The 23,170-nt window shown below is 41.5% G+C and overlaps 1 protein-coding gene across 1 annotated transcript in view; it reads left to right on the forward strand.

Moving 5' to 3' along the window:
- Positions 1-23,170, forward strand: part of DNAH11 (dynein axonemal heavy chain 11) — a 725,796-nt gene that overhangs the window by 668,367 nt on the left and 34,259 nt on the right. The window contains exons 74-76 of the mRNA XM_029589065.1: positions 370-597; positions 1,280-1,471; positions 14,896-15,015. Coding sequence (XP_029444925.1) covers positions 370-597; positions 1,280-1,471; positions 14,896-15,015 — 540 coding nt within the window. The remainder of the gene's footprint in view (positions 1-369; positions 598-1,279; positions 1,472-14,895; positions 15,016-23,170) is intronic.

Raw genomic sequence — 23,170 nt, forward strand, 5'->3', positions numbered from 1 at the left:
TTATTGTGAAATCTGTAATACATCAAACCTGAAGGTGACTTTTGGGCTTTGAGTAATACATTGAATGAAAGTAATCTTTGATCAGATGAGGTCTGAGGGACACAGCAGACAGTTTATTATTATGTTGCATTAATTAGACATTGTACAACACTTTGAAGATTTGGTGAATAGAAATGAAATAGTATTAAAGTGCAGTAGGTAATGCAACAGAAATTGCTATATTGAAAATTTGTGTATGAATCCACAAAGTGCATGCTTCCAAAGTTCATATAAGTGACCTTAACTTTATTTTGTATACAAGACATGGAATATACCCAATTGCCAGATGTTTCTTTTGTAATTATGTAATGTATGGATTTGTTCCAACAGAATATACATCTAGTAGCCAAGTGGCTTGGAACTTTAGAGAAGTTGCTTGAACAATACAGCAAAGAGAGTCATCCAAACTACAGGGTTTTCATTAGTGCAGAACCAGCTCCCTCTCCTGATGAACACATTATTCCTCAAGGAATACTAGAAAACTCTATTAAAATTACTAATGAACCTCCTACTGGCATGCTGGCTAATTTGCATGCTGCTCTCTACAATTTTGACCAGGTGAGAAAAACATACTGTGTATTTTTCATGGAAACAGAGAGTTAAGATTTAGTGGAAAACCAATTAATTGTACTAGTGACTATTTATAAACTCACTGTGGGTAAAGAATTTAATTATGTACCCTGGTCACACATCTGCTTGCAAACAAGGTAAAGGGGCATATTAAAATGTACAAGTTGGGCTTGTTGACTTCATACTAGATGCATTCCTATTCTTCAAGGATTATAATCTCCCGCAACCATACAATAGTTTTAACAAGTCAAAATCCAGATCCATGAACCACACAAGAATAAATATTTGAGAATCAGTTTTTCTTTGGATGTGGCCTTACTCTTGAATGGAAATAGATGTTAAATAAAATGTAATAATAAAGTCGTAATAGGTCATTGCACTCCAGGATTCTATTTCCAGTTCCACTTATTGTACAAGCTTTTTTGATTACATTCATGAATAGACCCTAAACCCATCTGAACTGCCCATATCACTACTATGATACAGAATATTAATAGGATTATAACATAAATGAGGTTGAAAATGGTGTCATGCACCATTCTTTGTCACCATCATTTCCCCTTGGTGAATTTTGATCAGTGTATAAATGCATGAATATTTAACATGAATTATACTTGCACTTTGTGACCCTTTACTTTCATGTGACTTGTTCTTTCTTCTGCTTCTTTAGGATACACTTGAGATATGTGCCAGAGAACAGGAGTTTAAAAGTATCCTCTTTTCTCTGTGCTATTTTCATGCTTGTGTTGCTGGGAGATTGAAGTTTGGACCTCAAGGTTGGAATCGAAGATACCCTTTTAACACAGGAGATCTCACCATCTGTGTCAGTGTCCTCTACAACTATTTGGAGGCAAACAGTAAAGTAAGAGTTCTTGTTCAACTATATGCTGCCCTTTCCTGGGTCCTGTTCTTAGCCTTGGGGGCCAAAGAAGTAACACAGAAACATAAGATATAGGTCACAGGGCCCATCTGGTCTGCCCATTTGTTACACTCTGCTTATTCTCTTGCTTTACCTCCTATGCCAAGGATCACCTGTGCTTGTCCCATCCATTCTGAAATTCTGGTATTGGTTTCAGCACCGTATAAATTTGCTCTGAAACTTGTTCACTTAAGTGATAATATAGACATCAGCTTGTTATGTGTAATGTGAACCAAATTTAAGTTAAGAGTGCATACTTTAACTAATCTGATCCTTTACTGATTATTTAAATTCATAACTTTGCTTTTGGCATCACTCAAACCAGTTCCACATCAGTAGTTTAGGGGGAAAAAAAATGTCCTTCATTATGTTAACAAAAACAGTGGTTTACATGTGCATATATGCCAAATTCATTAGGCAGGTAATGAAGCATTTGCACAAATGTAATTACATACAGCAATTCTGACAGTTCATAACACTGCATTAATAATCACTACAATTAGTTTTGATGATGGAAGCAATTTACAGCACGTCACACATATAAATAATGGTGCTTTTCCTGCATGTGTCATTATTATGTATTAAGGATGCCACCTTGTTGTGACTTTCCTTGCAGTATTCTCCTTGAATTGAAATTAAGGTTGGATGAGTGATTGCTGTAGAGGTGCAACATATATAGTTTAAATGCATAAGACTCTTTCCCTGATAAATGAACCTGAAACCTAAACATAGGAAATGGCAATGCAGTATTTATATAATAGTATAGCGGAACTATTCTACTAACATTAAAAATGCAACCAGCTTTCATCACTGCTCTATATGAGAGTTTTGACTGAACAATGCGCATGCACCCACACACACACACACACACACATGTAGGTAAGGGAGGAAAATGAAGTGCATGGCTTACGTTACCCACACGTACGTTGGAATGCTGTCGCTGCCGCTCTTTATAAAGTGTTGCATGCCTTTTTACTTAATGAAGTGGCATTAATGCTTGACTAAAACACCATGTTAAAGCTCATGCCATATAAAGATGCATCCATAAGAGTATTCAGCCTTCACCTCGCCACATCCATTCAATATTAAAGGAGAAGTACTCATGTTTAGCTCGGATATTAAACACGGATTAATTTCTAATTTTATTTTCCTTTCATCGAGTTATGCAGTAATTTTGTTCTCAGTAAAATATTTTTAACAAATGCCTTATATGGGAACTAGAATATTAATAAAAGTGGGGATAATGATGATGAAATCACAAAATGCCAAAACTTATGAAAACAGAGGACATACATTGATTAAGAGTCAAGTTATCAGCATATCCTATAATTTGGTTTGATGCAGTATATGATAAATACACAAGTGGTAGGTATTTTTTTCAAAACAAGCGATTTGAGGACCCCAAAGACCTGTAATAATTATACAAGCAATAAAACCCAACAGACCAGGCATGAGCTTAAGGGAAAATGGCCATTGAAGAGATCATTGAGGGCATTTAATGTCATTGAAGTTATCTTGGGTCAGGCTATCCAGTTCAAGGATGTGATTACAGTTATGAAAAAAAACAAAAAACAAACATATTCAGAATTAAATTCTAATCAAAGTAATTCTGAACAAATGACATATCCAAAATATGAAATTCAATGGCATGCAAACAAAGCTACTTTTTTTTTTGTTTGTTTTAATGAAAAACATTTTCTGATGAATGCTAGATAGTGCAAAGATCTTTTATTTGTGGGGTCACGCATGTAAAAAAAATGTATAAGATTTTTTCTTTATGAAATGCAGTTTATTTGTAGATGCTCATTTCAATCTTATGAGCCATTATATGGAATATTACAGTCTGAAGACTATTTTCTTATTGTTCAGTTCAAACCAATTTAAGAGAAAATGCATTAGAGGTTTAGTTATTCAAATTCAAATAAACTAGTAACAAGTACACTGGAATAGCTAAAGCTATTTCACTTGTTCTGTTCTGTCACAAGCAACATAGGAAGACTATAATTAAGTTTTTACACAAGCGGTTGGGAGGCCCAAGCTGCCCCTGAGGGCACAAAGGTTCCTGTCTTGAAAGGCATTATCATAAGCTGGCATGTTTTGCAACTGAGAAGAAGCAAAAGGGCCAGCAAAGAGAGGTTTAAAATATTTCTCAGCCAAATAGAAAGGAGATACAGGGGATCCTCGGCTTAAACATGTTATAAGGCATTAACCACAACTTTCAACAAATGCCATTCTGACATTAGCAGCATAATGAACACTAAACTAGAGTAATTCTGTAGCAGTGGGACAAATGTTCATGGGTTTTCTTCCCTGAATCTCAGACACAAATCATGTCAAATATTGCTTCTTATATGCATACTTTCAAGCATACGCGTAGTTTACCTGCATAGTCTGGGGCAAGGAATAGGGGACCTCAGGTCATATTGTGGAAAGGGATAGAGGGGGCTTAATTCAGCACTAGTACCTAGAGCGTTTGGGGAGACACCAGCCTCCCCCTGCCCCCATACTTTACCTGTGCATTCAGGAGAACAGGTAATCAATTATGTATGACTATACATTTCTGTGGAAGAAAGAGACTGTGCCATATATGATGTCTGTGATGCAATGGGTTAAATGTGGAAAGTCTGATCAAAGCTTTTTTTTTGGGTTGTTTTTTTTTTAAACTAATAAGATAGTGCCTGTAGAAACCTGCAAATATCTTCAGTCGTAACCCACCAGATCCAGCATGGGGAGAAAACAATAAGAGCGATATTCAAACTAAATAAGACAAGTAGGAATTTCATGCCTACTTGCCCCCAAGTGGTTGTAGCTGCTCCCAAGGTCACGCCGCGGCCATGTTGGTGGAGCAGCAGGGACCACCGCAGGACGAACCCGCCGAAGCCGAGTGCGGTCACCGCGAGCGGAGTGGCTGGCCCCGGTTGCGGCTTGCAGCCGCTGGTGGCCATAACAGGGGGACTTCAATCTAACCCGGTATCCCTTTTTAGATTCCAGTGGGGGAGGAGGTAGCCATTCTCGCCACCACAGAAAAGGTCTGAGAGCTCTTATGAGAGATTGGAACTTAATAGATGTGTGGAGACTCTACCACCCTTCTGAGCGTAATTACACTTTTTACTCAAAAATTCATAAGACATACTCAAGAACTGACTACTTCCTAATGGACAAGGATCTAACCAATAAGATTAAAACTACAGAAATCTCTCCCATAACTTGGTCTGATCATGCAGCCATCTCACTTACATTCCAAAAGTTGGGTATCCAGTCAGGAGAAAGATTTTGGCGTCTAAACGATAGTCTACTGACTGATATTGAGTTTTGTTCTGTACTGAGAAAAGAGATGGAGACGTTTTTAGTGGAAAATGACACATGGGAGATATCAGCTAACATTTTATGGGATTGTTTCAAAGCTGTAGCTAGAGGCAAATTAATAGCACAGGCATCTTTTGTTCATAAAATTAAGCACAATAGGCATCCTGAGATTATGTCCCAATTGAGTAAACTCAAAATTCGCCATAAACGAAATGGAGATCAGGGAGTGGCAGATAAGTTAGAAAGATTGAGAGAGGAATTGAAAAATCTATCCATGGGAGAGACAGTGTTTCAATTGGACAGAGCCAAACTGGAATTCTTTGAGGGAGGAAATAAAGCTGGGAGGTTGCTTGCTAGAAGGCTAAAGGCCCGAGTTACACAGAACCAAATTTTAAAAATTAGATCAGAAACTGGTGAGATATTCTCTGACAATGAGAAAATTCGTCAGAGATTTATTCAGTTTTATCATCAACTTTATTCCCAAAGGAAGGACATTTCACAAGAGGATATAGATTCATACCTGGGGAATATACACTTATCACAAGCAGAGCAAGTCCAACAAAATTATGTTAATAAACCAATTTCAGAAGAAGAAGTTTCGAAAGCTATCCAAGGCCTCAAACCGGGGAAATCACCAGGTATAGACAGCTTTACCGCCAGCTTCTATAAATCATTGAGTACTACCATAACTCCTCCCTTAACAGCAGCTTTCAACAATTTGTTACTAGAAGGGGAGATTGCAGTGGATGCCAACAGAGCGGGGATAACTATCTTGGCGAAACCAGAATGGGATGTCACACTATGTGGGTCCTACAAGCCCATATCACTCATTAATTTGGATCCGAAACTGTTGGCGAAAATCTTGACCACACGTTTAAGCAATATTTCATTTCATTTTTCATTTATTAAAATTTATTAATCGCCCAACACTTAAAAAGGCCTAGGCGATATACAAAAGTACATACATATTACAACATAAAACCATACATTGCAGACAAGTGTTAGTTTCACAGAAACCAAAACAACAGTACTAGATATTATTAGTACATATAATGTTGTAAACTTCTCTACAGTTCTATAACTAAAATCTCAAGCATAACATATCATTTTTATTACAAAAGGCAGAATAGTGATGTCCATCCCACTTATTTACCATTAAATGCAAAGTGAAGCAGATGTTCCTTCAAAGCTGTTTTAAACTTTCTAATTTCATCGAGAGATCTAAGATCAAAAGGAAGGAAATATTGTCACCTCCTTTAATCCATCCAGACCAGACGGGTTTTGTCCCTGGCAGGCTAGCGGCAGATAATGTCAGGAGAGTAATTGACTTAATATGGTATGCTCGGAATAATCAACAACCCATGACATTACTCACCATAGATGCAGAAAAAGCGTTTGACCTTGTCCACTGGGAATATCTTTTCTCTATCTTGAAAAGAATGGGCCTGGGTGGCAATTTTCTGACATGGATTAGAAAATTATACTCCAACCCCAATGCATGTATTAAAGTAAATGGGGGATACTCAAAGTCTTTCCCGATTCAAAGGGGGACCAGACAGGGCTGCCCCCTTTCCCCACTCTTGTTTTCTCTTTACTTAGAGCCTCTAGCCACGATGATCAGAAATTCACCAGATATTCAGGGAGTTCGCATAGGGGGTCATGAATATAAACTTTCTTTATTTGCTGACGACATACTCTTTACCATCGTACAACCCTTAGATTCGTTACCACATTTGGTGCAGGAACTGGGGCATTTCAGCGGGGTATCTGGATATAAATTAAACATGGAAAAATTGGAATTGTTAAATATTACCTTAACTCCTAGCGAAGTAAAAGCCTTGCAACAAAACTTCCCATTTAAATTGGTCAAGAAGTCTATCAAATATATAGGAGTCAGAATTGGTTCTGATATTGGGGACCTATTTCTGCATAATTATAACCCCTTGTGGAAAACCATAAAGGACAATTTACAAAAATGGGAACGGTTGGAACTCTCATGGTTGGGAAGAATTTCTACCATAAAAATGAATATATTACCTAGGTTAAGCTATTTATTTCAAACCTTACCAATCCCAGTCTCAGATGGCGATTTACGTAATTGGCAAAAACACCTGTTTTTGCCAATTCCTATGGAAAAGACGGCCTCCCCGGGTTAGTGGCAAAGTTCTTTTCCTTGCCAAGGATAAGGGGGATATGGGGGTCCCATGCTTGCTTTTCTATTATATAGCAGCACAATTGCGTTTCATCATTAACTGGCATGCAGACAGCCATAACAAGCGTTGGGTACAATTGGAAATGGATATATTAGAAGGAATTAATCCTTCTAATATGGCTACCATTCAACTCTCGGAAATTACTGAAGTGTATAGCTCCCACTATAGCACATACCTTACATACATGGGATAGATGGAAAAAGGAGATTGTAGGTGATAGAGCCTTATTTTTTAAATCACCAATATTCTATAATAAGGCATTTCTGCCCGGAAACTCCGCGAGCATAGCTCACCGGTGGACTCAAACAGGATGTACTTGCATTGAACCAGCCAAAACCCATAATCCTTAGTACATAAAATAAATATGGCCACTCAACCCTGACAAACGCTTTTTCCGCATCAAAACTGATAGTAAGATAGGGGGTTTAAGTGCACCTACACAATCAGATAGCTTTTATTGTCCAAACAATGTGTATAGTTTTGAAAAGTCAAACTAACACCCGCCCTGTCCCTGCCCCTCGGAAATGCCTCCAGTCAATGAAGTAGGTACTTTTATCCCCAGGGAAGGAGGGCTGTTTTCAGGCAGACAATTTCTATGTCTAAATAGCCATTTGCCAGCATAAATTACTTTTGAAACATGCCCTCAAAGTTGAGTATAGTGGAAAAATGAAAAGACATCAAAAGAGGAAATCTTATAGTATTTATTTATTTATTTATTTATTTATTTATTTATTTAGCATTTTTATATACCGACGTAAAGGCTACGATAGTAAAGGCTCAAACTGACCACATCACCTTATGGAAAAACAGAACCCAGCCTCCTCCTCCTCCTCCTCCCCCCCCCCCCCTTCCTCCCGCCCTCCAACTGCACACACGGCCTGCGACTGACCTTCATACCCCAAAAGCCGTCACCCAAGATTCCTGGTGATTTACCCTCCTAATGAAACCTCCATGTTACACATCTTAGAAACTCAATGAAACTTGCTTACCCCCACACACACACACACACACACAACTGTTTTCACTCTATATGATGTACATAAGGAATCCCTCCCTGTTCTGTAGGCATAAAGTTCTATTTTTTTCCCCAAAGGGTACATAAGATAACATAGAAGATGATGACAGAGAAAAAAAAAAAGACCAACTTGTCCTATCTGGTCCTCGCAGCTATTCCAGACCAGTCCAATCAGTCAATCTTTACTGTGCAATTTAAGAAAATTAGTTCTTAGTTGCCAATTTTTTTCCTGGAATACCATAGGGCAGTCCATACCAGCAGATAGAGACAGAGATGAAAAGCTTCACTGACACTATGCTAGTTAAGATAGCGGGCCACCTGCAGTCCCCCAGTATGACCTGTACTGAAGCCAAGATGAGATAAAAACATCAACCAACTTCACCCCCCCCTCCCCCCCCAAATCAAGCAGGGGAAAAGTCAGGCCCCTGAAACTGGAGCCCTTTCATGTACTGGGGCGACTGAAAACTCCCCAACTGCTAAAAACATTTTCTTTATTATCTACACACAGCATTAACAGAGTGGACTTTCCAGAAAATGAAAATTATCAGATGATAACCAATTTTCCTTTCCTGTTCATACCCCCAAATCAGTCCAGATACAAGGGATGTACCCAAATTCTCTTAAACTGGGCAACAATCTGAAAGACCCTCTCACCGCACATACTCTCCAAAATGAACCACTTCCAGTGCCCAAATATCCAGTTGGTAAAGCCCTGTGAAAGTGTGTAGAGAAGAACAGGTTGTTGCTCACCAGAACTCCTGTGGGGACACCAACTGACACTCAGCCAGGCCGCTGCCTATGCCCTAATAGAATGTGCCCAAAGCCCTTTGGGAATCAGACACCCCTTGCCAATATAAATCGACACAATGGCCTCCTTTATCCATCGAACAATGGTTGTTTTAGAAGCCTTACTCCCTTTATTCATTCTCTGAAACAGAACAAAAAGATGATCAGACCTTCAAACACCATTGGTGACCATCAGGTAGAGTAATAGTACCCAACAGACATTCAGCAAATGAAGCTCTCTTGCTTGCGGATCAGAAGAATCAGAATTCCAAAACTAAAGAAGTTCCAGTCTGACTAAGGGAAAAGTGAAAGCCTATCTTTGGTAAAAATAATAATAATAAAAAAAAAAGATACCATGAGTAAGGACATCCCATCCTCTGAAAATTGAAGGAAAGGATTTCCACAAGACAACACTTGAAGCTCTGAAAACCTCCTGGCTGAGCAAATGGCCACTCAGAAAATTACTGTTAGCATAAAGTCCTTCAGAGATACCCTCCATAATGGCTTGAATGGAGGTACACAGAGAACCCACATCACCAGTTAAAGGGTCCACAAGGGAAACACTCGCCTCACTGGAGGGCGCAAATGCTTCACCCCTCAAAAAAACAGACCACATCTGGATGCAAAGCCAAGGGTACCCCATGTACCTTACTTCTGAAACAGCCCAAAGCTGCCATCTAAAATATCAGGGAACTGATTTTATGCCCTTTCGCTAGACTGTTCTGCAAAAAAATCAGGATGTGAGAGACAGTTGCTAGAAATGGGGCAAACCTTCTCTGAGGCACCATGTCTCAGAAACGTTTTACACCTAACAAGGCCAGAGAAGTGGAAGGTCTCCTAGACAGCAACAAGGAGATAACGACGTCCTCTGAATACCCTCTCTATCATAAATGATTCCTTTCAAAAACCAAGCCATGCAAGAGAAGCAAGCCACCTGATCCAAGAAGATTGGTCCTTGATGGAGCAACTTGGGAAGATGCCAGATCCCTAGAAGACCATCCACCAACCGATTTACTAAGTCTACAAATCACAAGCAATGCAGACACTCCAGAGCTACGAGGATCACTCTCCCTGGGTGCGGCTCAATATGCCTTAACACCCTTCCAATTAGTGGCCAAGGAAGTAAGATGTACTGCAAAATCCTATGTAACCACAGAAGAACTAGAGCATCAAATACCTTTGCTCTGACCTCCTGCCTGCTACTGAAAAAGCAGGACACTTTGGCATTCTGCTTCAATACCATCAGGTCCAGCTGTGGAATACCCTTCCTGGAACAACTAAGCACCCTTGCATCTGCTGCAAGGGTGCTTAGCACCTGTTGAATTAGAAAGTCTGTCTGAATGCTGTCCACTCCGACACTATGAGATGCCATCAGTGCTCCCCTATGTTGCTCCATCCAGCATAAAGGCTCCTGAGTCCCCCGAGAGACCAGGAGACTCCTGGATTCCTTTATCAGTTAACCTTAGCTAGCATCATCACCGTATCCGATAGGACTCTCACCGCCCAATCACTCAACCGTGGAAAAAAGAGGAGTAACATGTCATTGCCTATCCTGGTTAGAGTAATAGTAATAGAGCTTAGGCCCTGCAAACAATCCCAGGTCTGGGTATTGGAAGCTGCAGCCATCTCCAGACTTCACTTGTAATGTCTACATCCATACTCTGCCTACAGTGGTACCAAAGCATGCTCCCGGTTATTCTAGCAACAGGGTGGAAACCCAGTTACCCTTTACCTGATCCACAACCCAGGCCAGAACCTGTAGCTCCTGCATGACTCTTTGAACTACGTGCTTGCAGAGCTCCTTTGATCTTGCCTGAATGAGTAGTCTTCTAGCTATGGATGCCCTAATAGGCTCTCTGTCCAAATCTTGGCAGCCACTACTACTGTCACCTTGGTGAATGCATGAGATGCTGTCACTAGACCACACTGTAGTGCTCGTACATGAAAATGCTCTTTCAACACTGCAGAGTGCAGGAATTTATGATGTTCTGCACTGATAGGAAAATGCAGAAACGCCTCTGCAAGATCGCCGGACCCCACATTGCGAGCCGCCTCAATGACAGAGTGTCGAGCTTCCGGAAACATGGAACCTGGAAGGTCATATTCACCTTCTTGAAGTCTAGAATGGGTCTTCTTAGAAACCATGAAATAATAGATGGGATACCTTCCTCACTTCAGAAAACACAGAAAATATTGCTTCCCGATGTTACATCCAATCCAATGGGATGCAAACCACCTCATGCTTGCTGCTGAAGGTGCACATGGCGAGCCTATGGTCTTCACATACCAGATGAGCCAATTCCAAGGTGTAGCCCTCCTATGGTACTGTCAGGACTCACTGACTCATTGGTATCTCATTCCACTCTTCATAAAAGTAGGCCAACCACCCTTTGATGATGTCTGGGCAAGAGTGGACCAGCCATATCCATCTTGTGCCTATACTTCCTCTGGCCCCATGGCCTGAGTTTTTCCAAGCAGGCTTACATCATCCTGGAAAGGTCTGCATCTGACCAGACCCCAGACTTTGAGAGGAGAGATATTGCCTTGCCACCCCCTCCCCCCCCCCCCTACACACACTTGCATTTGCCTGGGAACATGTACATGCTCTTCTTGGCTTTACCTTCAGTGCAATTCATGCCTCTTTTACAGGAGATTCAGTTGTATGGCAGTTCCACCCCTGGGCTCAGGTACGGCAGCCCTGAGTCATTTCCAAACCCAAAAGACTGATTCAACTGCTGAGGGGCACCCAGATTGTGATCTCCCCAGTAAGTGTCTTCTGTAGGGAATATTCCCCTGGGTTTGCCATTGCAGAAACTTCTTCTCTGGCTTCAACAGAAGCCCTGTGAGGCCACCTGAAGGCTCTGGTCTCAAAACATGCTCCAAATCTTTAGAGGAATGACCTGGACATTGAGTAGGTAGCCTCAACTCTGAGCTTCCCTACATTTCCATGCCCCCCCCCCCCCCAGAGCATTTGACTACTTGCACCCTCTTTCAATTGCTGAGGGGTGATTGCATAAGGCGGGCCTGTCCAGCGGGAAGTGGGGAGAAAGGGAGGAAGGAAAAGAAGCCAATCCTGCTGAGTCTCCCGATACCACAGAAACCTCCTTTGGTTCCTCTCCCCACACACTCTAGGACTACCAAAGGTCCTCGCCACTGGCAACCACCATGGGAAACCAGCACCACAGGAAATCCAAATAAAATGGCCACGGTTCCCACACAATTGTGCTACCCAGCATTTCCTGTCTCAGGATTCCAGCACTACAGTCCTCTAATCGCTGCCTTACTGACAATCAAGGTATTATGGCAATACTAGGGGGTCCTCGAACAATTCTTTCCACTTCTCATGCAAGCTGGGCCGAGCCTTGATGCATAAAGTTGAGCCAGCGGATCCCATAGGCTGAGCAACCCTTCCCATGACCAGCAGGAGTGGACTTTTTTTTTTTTTTAAACACGTGGAGACCGCCACTGTGAAGACTACCAGCTTTAGCGATCCATTGGCCCCTCTTTCTGCAGCAAACCAACCACGATTCTGTGCCTGTTCATCTCATAGATGGCCTCATTGACCTGGCTTCCGCTCAGGCTCAGCAGCAGGAACCCACTGCATGCAGTGCCTTCCCCTTTCATTGAAGAAGCTTATGGGATAATTCCCTGGAAGGAATTGAGAACTGGGGAAGATGAACCAAAACTACTGGCTGGTTTTGGCAGCTCAGATGCAATCGTGCTGCTCCACCCAGCTGCACAGGAAAACTAGATAGGATGCTGGAAAGCAGCAAGTCGCTCCCTGTGCTCCAGCCCCACAGGAAAAAAAAACACAAATTCACCATCAGAACTGGGCTTTGAATAGTCCTGCTCCTGCAAAGGCTGTTCTCTGCTCCTCTACCCAGAGATAACATACCTCCAAGACCAAGAATACAGGACCTCCTTTGCTTCCAGCCACTCCATGCACTATTTCTCTGCCCCCCTGTTGCTTTCACGTTTGTTTTTTTAATCCTTTAAGAAACAGCCTCTCACAACAAAATATAGAAGTGAATGAGGGGTATACATTCCTGAGGAGAAGTCTTCAGCTGGCAGCCCAGGAATCCAAAGGAGGGGGAGTAAAGGGACGGGTCTAAGGGAGTCAGTCCCACTGGCTATCAGAAGGTCCTCCGAACTTGGGCTCAAGCAATGTAAGAGGACTTACTTACCCAGACTCTAGCAGAGGGAATGGTCCCTAAACAGAACCTAGCAACCCTGGAAGCCAGCTTCATCTCCAAGTCTGACTGCAGGATTTTGTTTCCTACCATCTGCTGGAGACAGAAATAGTAAGGGACTGCAGGTGGTATGCTATCTTAAGTAGCACAGTGTCAGTGAAGCTTTTCTTCTCTGTCTCCATCTGCTGGTAGAGATGAAAAATCCATGTATCTGGACTGATCTGGAACATGAATAGGAACTTCTTTCAACAGCTGGGGCAAAAGGCAAGAAGGGGAAATAAGATTCAGACAACAGCCAATGCTGGGCCCCAACTTTTATGGTCAAGGATACTGATACACAGACATTAGGGTAAAAGCACAGGACTGCGTCTATGGCCAAGTCCAAAAGCAAAGCACGTTCAAGCAGCATTGTCTGAATTATCAAGAAGGCTGCTCACGCCATAAAAATATTGCTAGCAGTAATTCTGTTATGGATTTGACAGTTGCTTGGTTTTGATTGCAAATATTACTACTCTTAACTTAAGGCTTGGGAGTAACCTGCATGGTGCGGCAATTATTGACATAAACTTGCTGGGCTGACTAGATGGACCATTTGGTTGTTTTCTGCTGTCATTACTAGGGATGTGAATCATTTTTTGACGATTTAAAATATCGTCCGATATATTTTAAATCGTCAAAAATCATTAGAGGCGATATTTAATAGGAATTCCCCCGATTTATCGTCAAAAATCGTAAATCGGGGGAAGGGGAAGGGGGAGGGCGGGAAAACCGGCACACTAAAACATCCCTAAAACCCACCCCGACCCTTTAAAATAAATCCCCCACCCTCCCGAACCCCCCCAAAATGTCTTAAATTACCTGGGGTCCAGTGGGGGGGTCCCGTTGTGATCTTCCACTCTCGGGCGTACGGCAACACGATTCAAGTGCAGGAGGTCGTTCCCGGAACCCCTGGACTTTTGGCAAGTCTTGTGGGGGTCAGGAGGCCCCCCAAGCTGGCCAAAAGTCCCTGGGGGTCCAGCGGGGGTCCGGGAGCGATCTCCTACGCTCCTGACGTCGGGGAACAGGAACCAAAATGGCGCCGGCGCTACCTTTGCCCTGTCATATGACAGGGCAAAGGTAGCGCCTGCACCATTTTCTATCAACCCGCCCGACGCCCGAGAGTGGAAGATCACAACGGGACCCCCCACTGGACCCCAGGTAATTTAAGACATTTTGGGGGGGTTCGGGAGGGTGGGGGATTTATTTTAAAGGGTCAGGGTGGGTTTTAGGGATGTTTTAGTGTGCCGGTTTTCCCGCCCTCCCCCGATTTACGATTTACACGATATTTAAAAACACAAAACCGCGACGATCCGATTCCCTACCCCCCTCAGCCGAAATCGATCGTTAAGACGATCGATCACACGATTCACATCTCTAGTCATTACTGTTTTAATGCTGATTTTTATTATTGCCATTTCCAAAGTAATTTCTATGTATGTTTTATACATTACATTACAACAAATATTACAGTGGTATCTACTTGAAATGAATAGACTACTCGTACGAGACATGGATTGTTTAATGCCTATTGGTTCCTATCCATTTCCAGCAGACACTACTGTAGATTAGGCTAACAAAGTTCCATAGGAATTATGTTAAATGTCAATTTTTCCAATATTTTGAAATTTTCTATGTTTTTGGTATGTTTTAATTCTTTATGTAATTGATTTTCAAGCTAGAACTGCTTCATTAGAATCATCAAACCTCTTAAGAGCTTTAAGACTTCTGAAAACAAAATTCTGTAAAATTTGGGTGTGCTGATTTTTCATCCTAGTGTTCCTTTCTTCAGGGGAAATAATTTAATCATATCATCCACAGGTTCCTTGGGAAGACTTGCGTTATCTGTTTGGTGAGATTATGTATGGTGGACACATCACTGATGATTGGGACAGAAAACTATGCCGTACATATTTAGAAGAGTTCATGAGTCCAGCAATGGTAAATATTCTAAGAAATATTAATGAAATAACTATATTGCTTCCATTTTAGTACAGTTATTGATGAGAGGATGATGGAATTTTAATGTTTGCTTACAATGAAGCGTATTGAAAGTTGCACACAGGGCAAATTGTGCACTTCCTGTATCCAATGAGTTTGCGCTACATGTAATTTAATGATTGGCACAACTTTAATCATAGAGGAGGCCAATAAACTAGAACTACATATAAAAATGATCAGCAAGGATTTTTTGTATGCTTGATGCTACTTCTTTAAGCTTTTTTCAAGTTTCTATGTTTCATATACATCTCTGCAAACATCCAGGGTCATTCATTAAATCACTTTAGGGCCTTATTATGGACATTAGGGCCCTAATGCTTGCAATAATGCATGCTATACAAAATGCATTGTGAGATGCGTATGCAAATTTTAAAAATTTAGTTGAAAGGGAAGAGTTTGGGTAGAGTTTATGGTAAGGCCTTTTTGTTCCCTTCCCCCCGGCGAGCCTGATCTGCGATCGCACAGACAGCATCACAGCACAACAGCTAAGTCCCTCCCTCCAGACTTACCATCCAATCGGGGAGACGAGAGGGATTTTAAATTTCACCTCTCTCCGGCGCCGCTGACAATAACAACCTGAGGCCGCTGCTGCTGCTGACGCTACCGCTACCGCTTCTGCTGCCGCTGCAAGAGGAAGGCCTGCGCAATCGGCGCCCAGACCCGTCGGGGTAAGGCCTTTTTGTTCCCTTCCCCCCGGCGAGCCTGATCTGCGATCGCACAGACAGCATCACAGCACAACAGCTAAGTCCCTCCCTCCAGACTTACCATCCAATCGGGGAGACGAGAGGGATTTTAAATTTCACCTCTCTCCGGCGCCGCTGACAATAACAACCTGAGGCCGCTGCTGCTGCTGACGCTACCGCTACCGCTTCTGCTGCCGCTGCAAGAGGAAGGCCTGCGCAATCGGCGCCCAGACCCGTCGGGGTAAGGCCTTTTTGTTCCCTTCCCCCCGGCGAGCCTGATCTGCGATCGCACAGACAGCATCACAGCACAACAGCTAAGTCCCTCCCTCCAGACTTACCATCCAATCGGGGAGACGAGAGGGATTTTAAATTTCACCTCTCTCCGGCGCCGCTGACAATAACAACCTGAGGCCGCCGCTGCTGCTGACGCTACCGCTACCGCTTCTGCTGCCGCTGCAAGAGGAAGGCCTGCGCGATCGGCGCCCAGACCCGTCGGGGTAAGGCCTTTTTGTTCCCTTCCCCCCGGCGAGCCTGATCTGCGATCGCACAGACAGCATCACAGCACAACAGCTAAGTCCCTCCCTCCAGACTTATCATCCAATCGGGGAGACGAGAGGGATTTTAAATTTCACATCTCTCCGGCGTCGCGCCCCTTTGTGCGCCCCTTCGTGCAGCCCCTGAGATCATACTCTTTTTCATTATCTGCTTAATTCTCCTTTCATACCTTGATTAGAATTCAGCATATCATCTTTAAATCTATAAATTACATTGGCAACAAGATTCAAGTCAGCTGATTCGTGTAAGGGAGACGAGAATAGATCCCAAGCTTTATTCATCAACAGGAAAACAAATTGAAATTGTAATCCAAAATCTCCACAAACCCTGGAACCTCAACAGATAGTGTTCCCTGATCCTAAAGCCAGCTTCGGGTCAATAATAAGCCAGTTTACTGGCCCTTGAATCTTCATCTTCTTTGGAGCACTCGAGTAAGCCTCTAATATTCTCTCTATACCACACAAACAGATCAACATGCTTCTTGGTTTCCCTATCCCTATACATCACCATGTTTGCCATGGCGAATACTCCATACCAATCATCAAGAATCAACGTAAACATCAAACTAAGCCTCTCCCACAACACTACAACCGTCATCAAAGGCTAATTCCAATAATGATTTCACCAATCACACAATTCCTCGGCCTTTCTCTGTTATCTCTTACTCTATTCAATGCTCAATCACTTTCAAAAAAAACTCATATCTTAAACGACTACCTTACTGAAGTAAACCCAGATATCTGTGCAATCACAGAAACGTGGTTTAAACCTTCAGATTTAGCTCTGTTAAATCAACTACCAACTCAGCTTTATGATTTTTTCTCCATACCTAGAACCAAAAGAAAGGGAGGAGGTTTGCTTCTCGCAGCCAAGAAAGGTCTAAGAATATCTTTACAACATTCATATACCACATCAAAATTAGAGCTCTCTTTCTTTAAATCTGATCATTTACAAATTGGCCTAATCTACGCTCCACCAGGATCTTTAGATTCTGACCCTTCACCAGTCATTGAACTCTCTGCCAAATACTTCAACCCAGACAAACCTGCCATCTTACTGGGTGATTTCAACTTACATGTCGATGCTTCACCACAATCCCCAAATTGTGTTACCCTACTCTCGGCTCTCAACTACATGGGCTTCACACAAATTATAAAAGCCCCTACCCACAAAGCAGGTCACACTTTAGACCTTATTTTCATTAATCAGTGCATCTCAAACACAAATACAATCACATGTTCACCTGTCCCTTGGTCGGACCATCAAATCATCAACACGACCTTCAAGCTTTCACAACATCCTCCACTTTCGTTCCCAAAAAACACTATTCAATTCAGGAAACCTTGTTCTACAGACCTTCTCATCAATCAGTTCACTAATGAATTATTACATCTCGATCTCTCCAACGCATCTACAGCCACCACCTCATGGTGCAACATCACCAAAAAGATCGCAGACATTACCTGCCCTTCCATCACAAAAGTAGTACAACCTTCGCCAGATAACAGGAAACCCTGGTTCACCCCAGAACTGAAGCTGCTTAAACAAGAGCTAAGAAATAAAGAACACACTTGGAGGAGAAACCCATCCCCCACAACATTAGCTATTTATAAAACCTCCCTCAATGCTTATAGGATCACCATACTGAGAACAAAGAGAGATTTTTTCTCAAAAAAAATACATCATTTCATATTTGATTCAAAAGCACTTTTCTCCTACGTTTCAGCTCTCACTAAACCATCACCTCCTACCATTCCTGATGATCAAGCACTCAACAAAGCATCAGAACTAGCAGAATACTTTAAGGATAAAATTGACAAACTGACTATCTCTTTCTCATCATCTTTTTCATATCCCCCTTTCCCTCACATTACCTCACCTCAACTAAATACAACGCTGGAAACTTTCGAGACCACTTCAGCACTTGAGATAGAAAACATACTTAAAAAAATGAAACCGTCATCTCATCCCTTAGACACAATTCCTACTAACCTTCTCATCGCAATAAGAAACTCCATATCAAAACCAATTGCAGACATCATTAACTGCTCTCTCTCCCAGGGTCTAGTTCCTGACCAACTTAAATTAGCCATTCTCAAACCTCTACTTAAAAAACCTAACCTTCCAACCACAGATCCAGCTAACTTCCGCCCAATAGCTAATCTGCCATTGATCGCCAAAATTATGGAAAAGATAGTCAATAAACAACTATCTGAATATTTGGAAGAAAACAACATTCTTGTATCTTCCCAGTATGGCTTTCGGAAATCGTTAAGCACTGAATCTCTCCTTATCTCTCTTACCGATTCTATTCTATCTAATATGGACAAAAAACAACCACATCTTTTGATACTACTAGATCTCTCTGCAGCCTTTGACACTGTCAACCATTCATCTCTATTAAAATGTCTGGCAGATATAGGCATTAAAGGAACAGTCTTCAGCTGGTTCAAATCCTTCCTAGCAAATAGACAATTCAAAGTAAAGATTAACAACAAAGAATCACAACCGATCCCTTCCAACCGGGGGGTCCCTCAGGGTTCCTCCCTTTCCCCTACCCTCTTCAACATTTACCTCTTACCTCTATGTCATCTACTTACTAAACTAAACCTAACTCACTATCTCTACGCGGATGACATCCAGATACTCATCCCAATCTCAGAATCCTTACAAAAAACCTTGGCTCACTGGAACAATTGTTTGCAACAGATCAATCATCTTCTCTCCAGCCTTTGCCTCATTCTTAACAACAACAAAACTGAGATCCTAATCATCAATCAAGACATCAACATCAAACTTCTAAACCCAGCTGACCTACTCAACTCATCCACTCCCATATTAAATCACTCACCACATGTTCGAGATCTAGGTATCATGCTAGACAATCAGCTCAATTTTAAAAAATTCATAAGCACAACCACCAAAGACTGTTTTTATAAGTTACAAGTCTTAAAAAAATTGAAGCCTCTTCTTTATTTCAACGATTTTCGGATGGTCCTACAAGCCATTATTCTATCAAAAGTCGACTATTGCAATTCGCTTCTCTTTGGCCTTCCATATTCATCCATCAAACCCCTCCAAATGCTACAGAACTCTGCAGCCAGAATCCTTACCAATACGAATAAAAGAGATCACATCACCCCCATTCTCAAGCTCCTCCACTGGCTGCCTATAAAGCAAAGGATCCTATATAAAGTACTCACCGTAATTCATAAATCCATTCACAATATCTCTCCTCTTCAATTATGTAACCAACTACGCCCTCACTCCTCCTCTAGACCCATCAGAGGAGCATATAAAGGCACACTCTATGTACCTTCAACAAAATCCTCGCATCATAAACGTGCCATATCTACAGCAGGCCCCATTCAATGGAATGCGCTCCCACCAGACATTCGGCTTGAGTTCTGCCACTCTTCATTCAAAAAAAAACTTAAAACCTGGCTCTTTAGCCAAGCTTTTCCAGGACCATGATCATCATTTTTTCCCCTCCAACCAGCAAGAACATATCTTCTTCACAAACCCCCATTTTCCATACCACTACCTACTTCGGTATCTAATCTCTTGCTGCAGGACACTTGAGACTTTCTCACTTATACGTTATAATTTTTATGCTCAATAAGACCTGTCAACTTAATTGTTTAAGTCTTTTTTTTTTTTTTTTTTCTCCTTTATCTTTTGGTCATCAATGTTACAACGTTATTGTTAAATTTTGAACTTATGTACACTGTTCCAAGTTTCATAACCTTGTTCTATGTAATGCCTTTTGGCAATTTTCATGTTCTGTTTCAATGTAAACCGATGTGATCTTTATTTCATATAGGAACACCGGTATATAAAAATCTAAAAATAAATAAATAAATTTAATGTTGCGTGCAATAGCATAATGCACATTTAAATGCTGGAAAGAACCACACCTTTTTCTCCTGGCGTTATGCTGTGATATGCCCGAATTGGGATTTACTATATTTATTGTAAATCCTGTTTCGGTGGGGTGGAGGGAGAGAGAGACTCTGGGGAGACACACTTATCAGTCAACTTTTTATACCATTGTAGGGGGGTCAACAATAACTCGAGGTGAGATTTTGGTCGTGGTCTAGAGTTTGGGGGGCAGTTTTACATGAACAGTCAGAGGTATGAACAGCACAGTAGACGGTGAAGATTTGATGTGATTTGGAGTGAGGCAAGGTACACAAAGATGAGATTTGTACAATGTACTCTCAATCTAGCATGATAGCAGCTGGAAGAGAGTGCATCAAACTAGATTGAGAGTACAATGTACAAATCTCATCTTTGTGTACCTTTCCTCACTCCAAATCACTTCAAATCTTAACTGATGTGTACTGTGCTGTTTGTACCTCTGACTCTGCATGTAAAACAGCCCCCCAAACCCTAGAACACCATCAAAACCTCACCTCAAGTTACTAGTTGACCCTCCTATAGTGGTATAAATAGTTTTCTTATATGAGAGCCTTATAAAGAGTCTTGCACCAGCAAGTTACCCCCGTGCATGCTTTCCTCATTTCTTGCAGAACTTGGCTATAGAATCAGTCCTGTGCTTTTATGTCTGCATATCAGTATACCAGACCATGGAAATCAAGGCCCTTGGTTGTCGTCTGAATCCAATTCCTTTTTCCCCTCCTGCTGTCTAAAGTGGGGAGAAACTCAAGGTATATTGGTTAAGTGTGGTAATACTCATGCCTTCTGCTAAGGGTACTAACCACCACACCAGCACGTTACCCCCTGCACGCCTTTCTTCATTTCCGTCCTCTAGCCTTTAGAGATCCAATGTTATCCCATACCCCTTTGAATTCTTTGACCGTTTTCATCTCTACCACTTCCTCCGGAAGGGCATTCCAGGCATCCACCATGACTTTGTGAAGAAATATTTCCTGATGTTTCTGAGTCATCCCCCATGGAGTTTTATTTCGTGTCCGCTATTTCTATTGTCTTCTTTCCAACGGAAAAGGTTTGAAGTTTGTGCATCATTAAAACCTTTTAGGTATCTGAAGGTCTGTATCATATCTCCCCTGCACCTAATCTCTTCCAGGGTGTACATATTCAGTTCCTTCAGCCTCTCCTCATAGTTCTTCTGTTACAAACAAGTCACTTATTCCAGTGACTCTTGTTTTATTTAAAACATCTGGAAGAGCTGTCTCAGTTGATTTAAAGCTTTATTTAGAACTTTTGATACGTTTTTTGTTTGTTTGTTTGTTTGTTTGTTTTTTACTAGATTTAATAGCTTTTTTTATTTTTTTGAGAATTCTCAATCCAGAGAGCCTTATGGATAGCACTAGGACAGATTTGCAATCTAAATTTTACTAGATTCACAGTTATAGCCCACATTTTAAACCTGCTCCTTTATGAAAGAGTAAGATTTATCACTTTTGATTGTGGAAAAAAACATCTTATATATTAATTTTGTAGTTCAAAAGTCTGGTAGTTTTAATTGGTTCTGGAGAATATCTTAGTAGGTGGTGATGCATTTTACTGGAGCCAGCAAAAAAAAAAAAAAAAAAAAATGACGTAGTACAAGAGCTTTCATAACCCGAAAGGTCCCTTCTTCAGACACATCTGAATAAGCGTTTAATGTGATCTCAAAAGCTTATGTACTGCAAAGTTTTTGTTGATTCTATAAAGAATTGCAACATGCCATCTATTAATTTTGAAATTCAAAAGAATACAATCAATCAAATAATTTTCTACAGCTGGCCCAATGGCTTGGTAAAACATGTCAGTAATAATTTTAAAGGCTGTGAATTAAACATATTTCCATGAGCTGGCATCCCTGAGCAGGTCACCGGCATGCACAATATGCACAGCACAGCCATACAAAACACAAAAAGCACATACACACAATAGTAACTCAGCCATAATAATTTGTTTTTAGAGTTAACAAAACAGAAGTGCTAGGAAAGGATAATATCTTGATTATAACAATAGTGAAAAGTTTGATGGATTCAGATCTGTAGGCAGGTTTAGCCAAGTGTTTGAAGTAGCATGTTAAAAGTATACCTAAATGCTGCTCACAGCAAGATTTATTCTTTTGAGAATGGAAACAGATAAAAATGTATATTTTTCATAGCAAGCCATGTCAGGGGGATAGGGATGCAGGAAATTAAAAAAGAAAAATGTTTATTTTTCAAGTGACAAGATTACTTCAAAGCAGCAGTATTTTGTTATATTCGAATGAGGCTAAAGTACATTATGTGTGTGCTGATTATAGATAGATATAGTTATATCAATGTGTGCACACATGGAATAATGTACTAAGCTAAGATTTGTTAATGCTTTATCTCTCACAAAACAGTAGGTTTAATTGCCAGTGCACAAAAGAGCATTAAATCCAGCATTTTGCAGTACCATCTCACCCACTTCCATTCATCTCCACTGACTCAACATGGCAGCTCTGCAGGTCAGAATAGACAAAATCACCTCCATTCTTGGAAGGCAACACGAAGACCTCTAACAGTCAATCCACCCATCTCCTCCAGATATTGAGATACTTATGGAATAATCCCCTTTCCTTCCCCTGTCATAGTTCCACACTTCCTACCCCCCTACTGGATGCCGTCTGTTCACTGATGAGGACAAGAATAATTGCCTAGATGCCAGTATATTTAAAAACTGAACTGCCTGACCTCATGTACAGTAAACCAGTTCCCTTTTAAAATTTGTCAGCACCAAGATGAGGATATCGTGCATGCTTTTGCTCCCATCTGTGACTGACCAGCAGGGGCGGATTGCCCTATCGGGGGATCGTGCTTCCCCTGGTGGGCCAGTTGCTCTCATCACGTGATTTTTTTTTTAAAACTTCCTGGCCAAAGGGAAGAAGAGGGGCTGCTGCGGCCAGAAGA

This window comes from Rhinatrema bivittatum, chromosome 2, assembly GCF_901001135.1.
Source record: "Rhinatrema bivittatum chromosome 2, aRhiBiv1.1, whole genome shotgun sequence".
NCBI lineage: Eukaryota > Metazoa > Chordata > Amphibia > Gymnophiona > Rhinatrematidae > Rhinatrema > Rhinatrema bivittatum.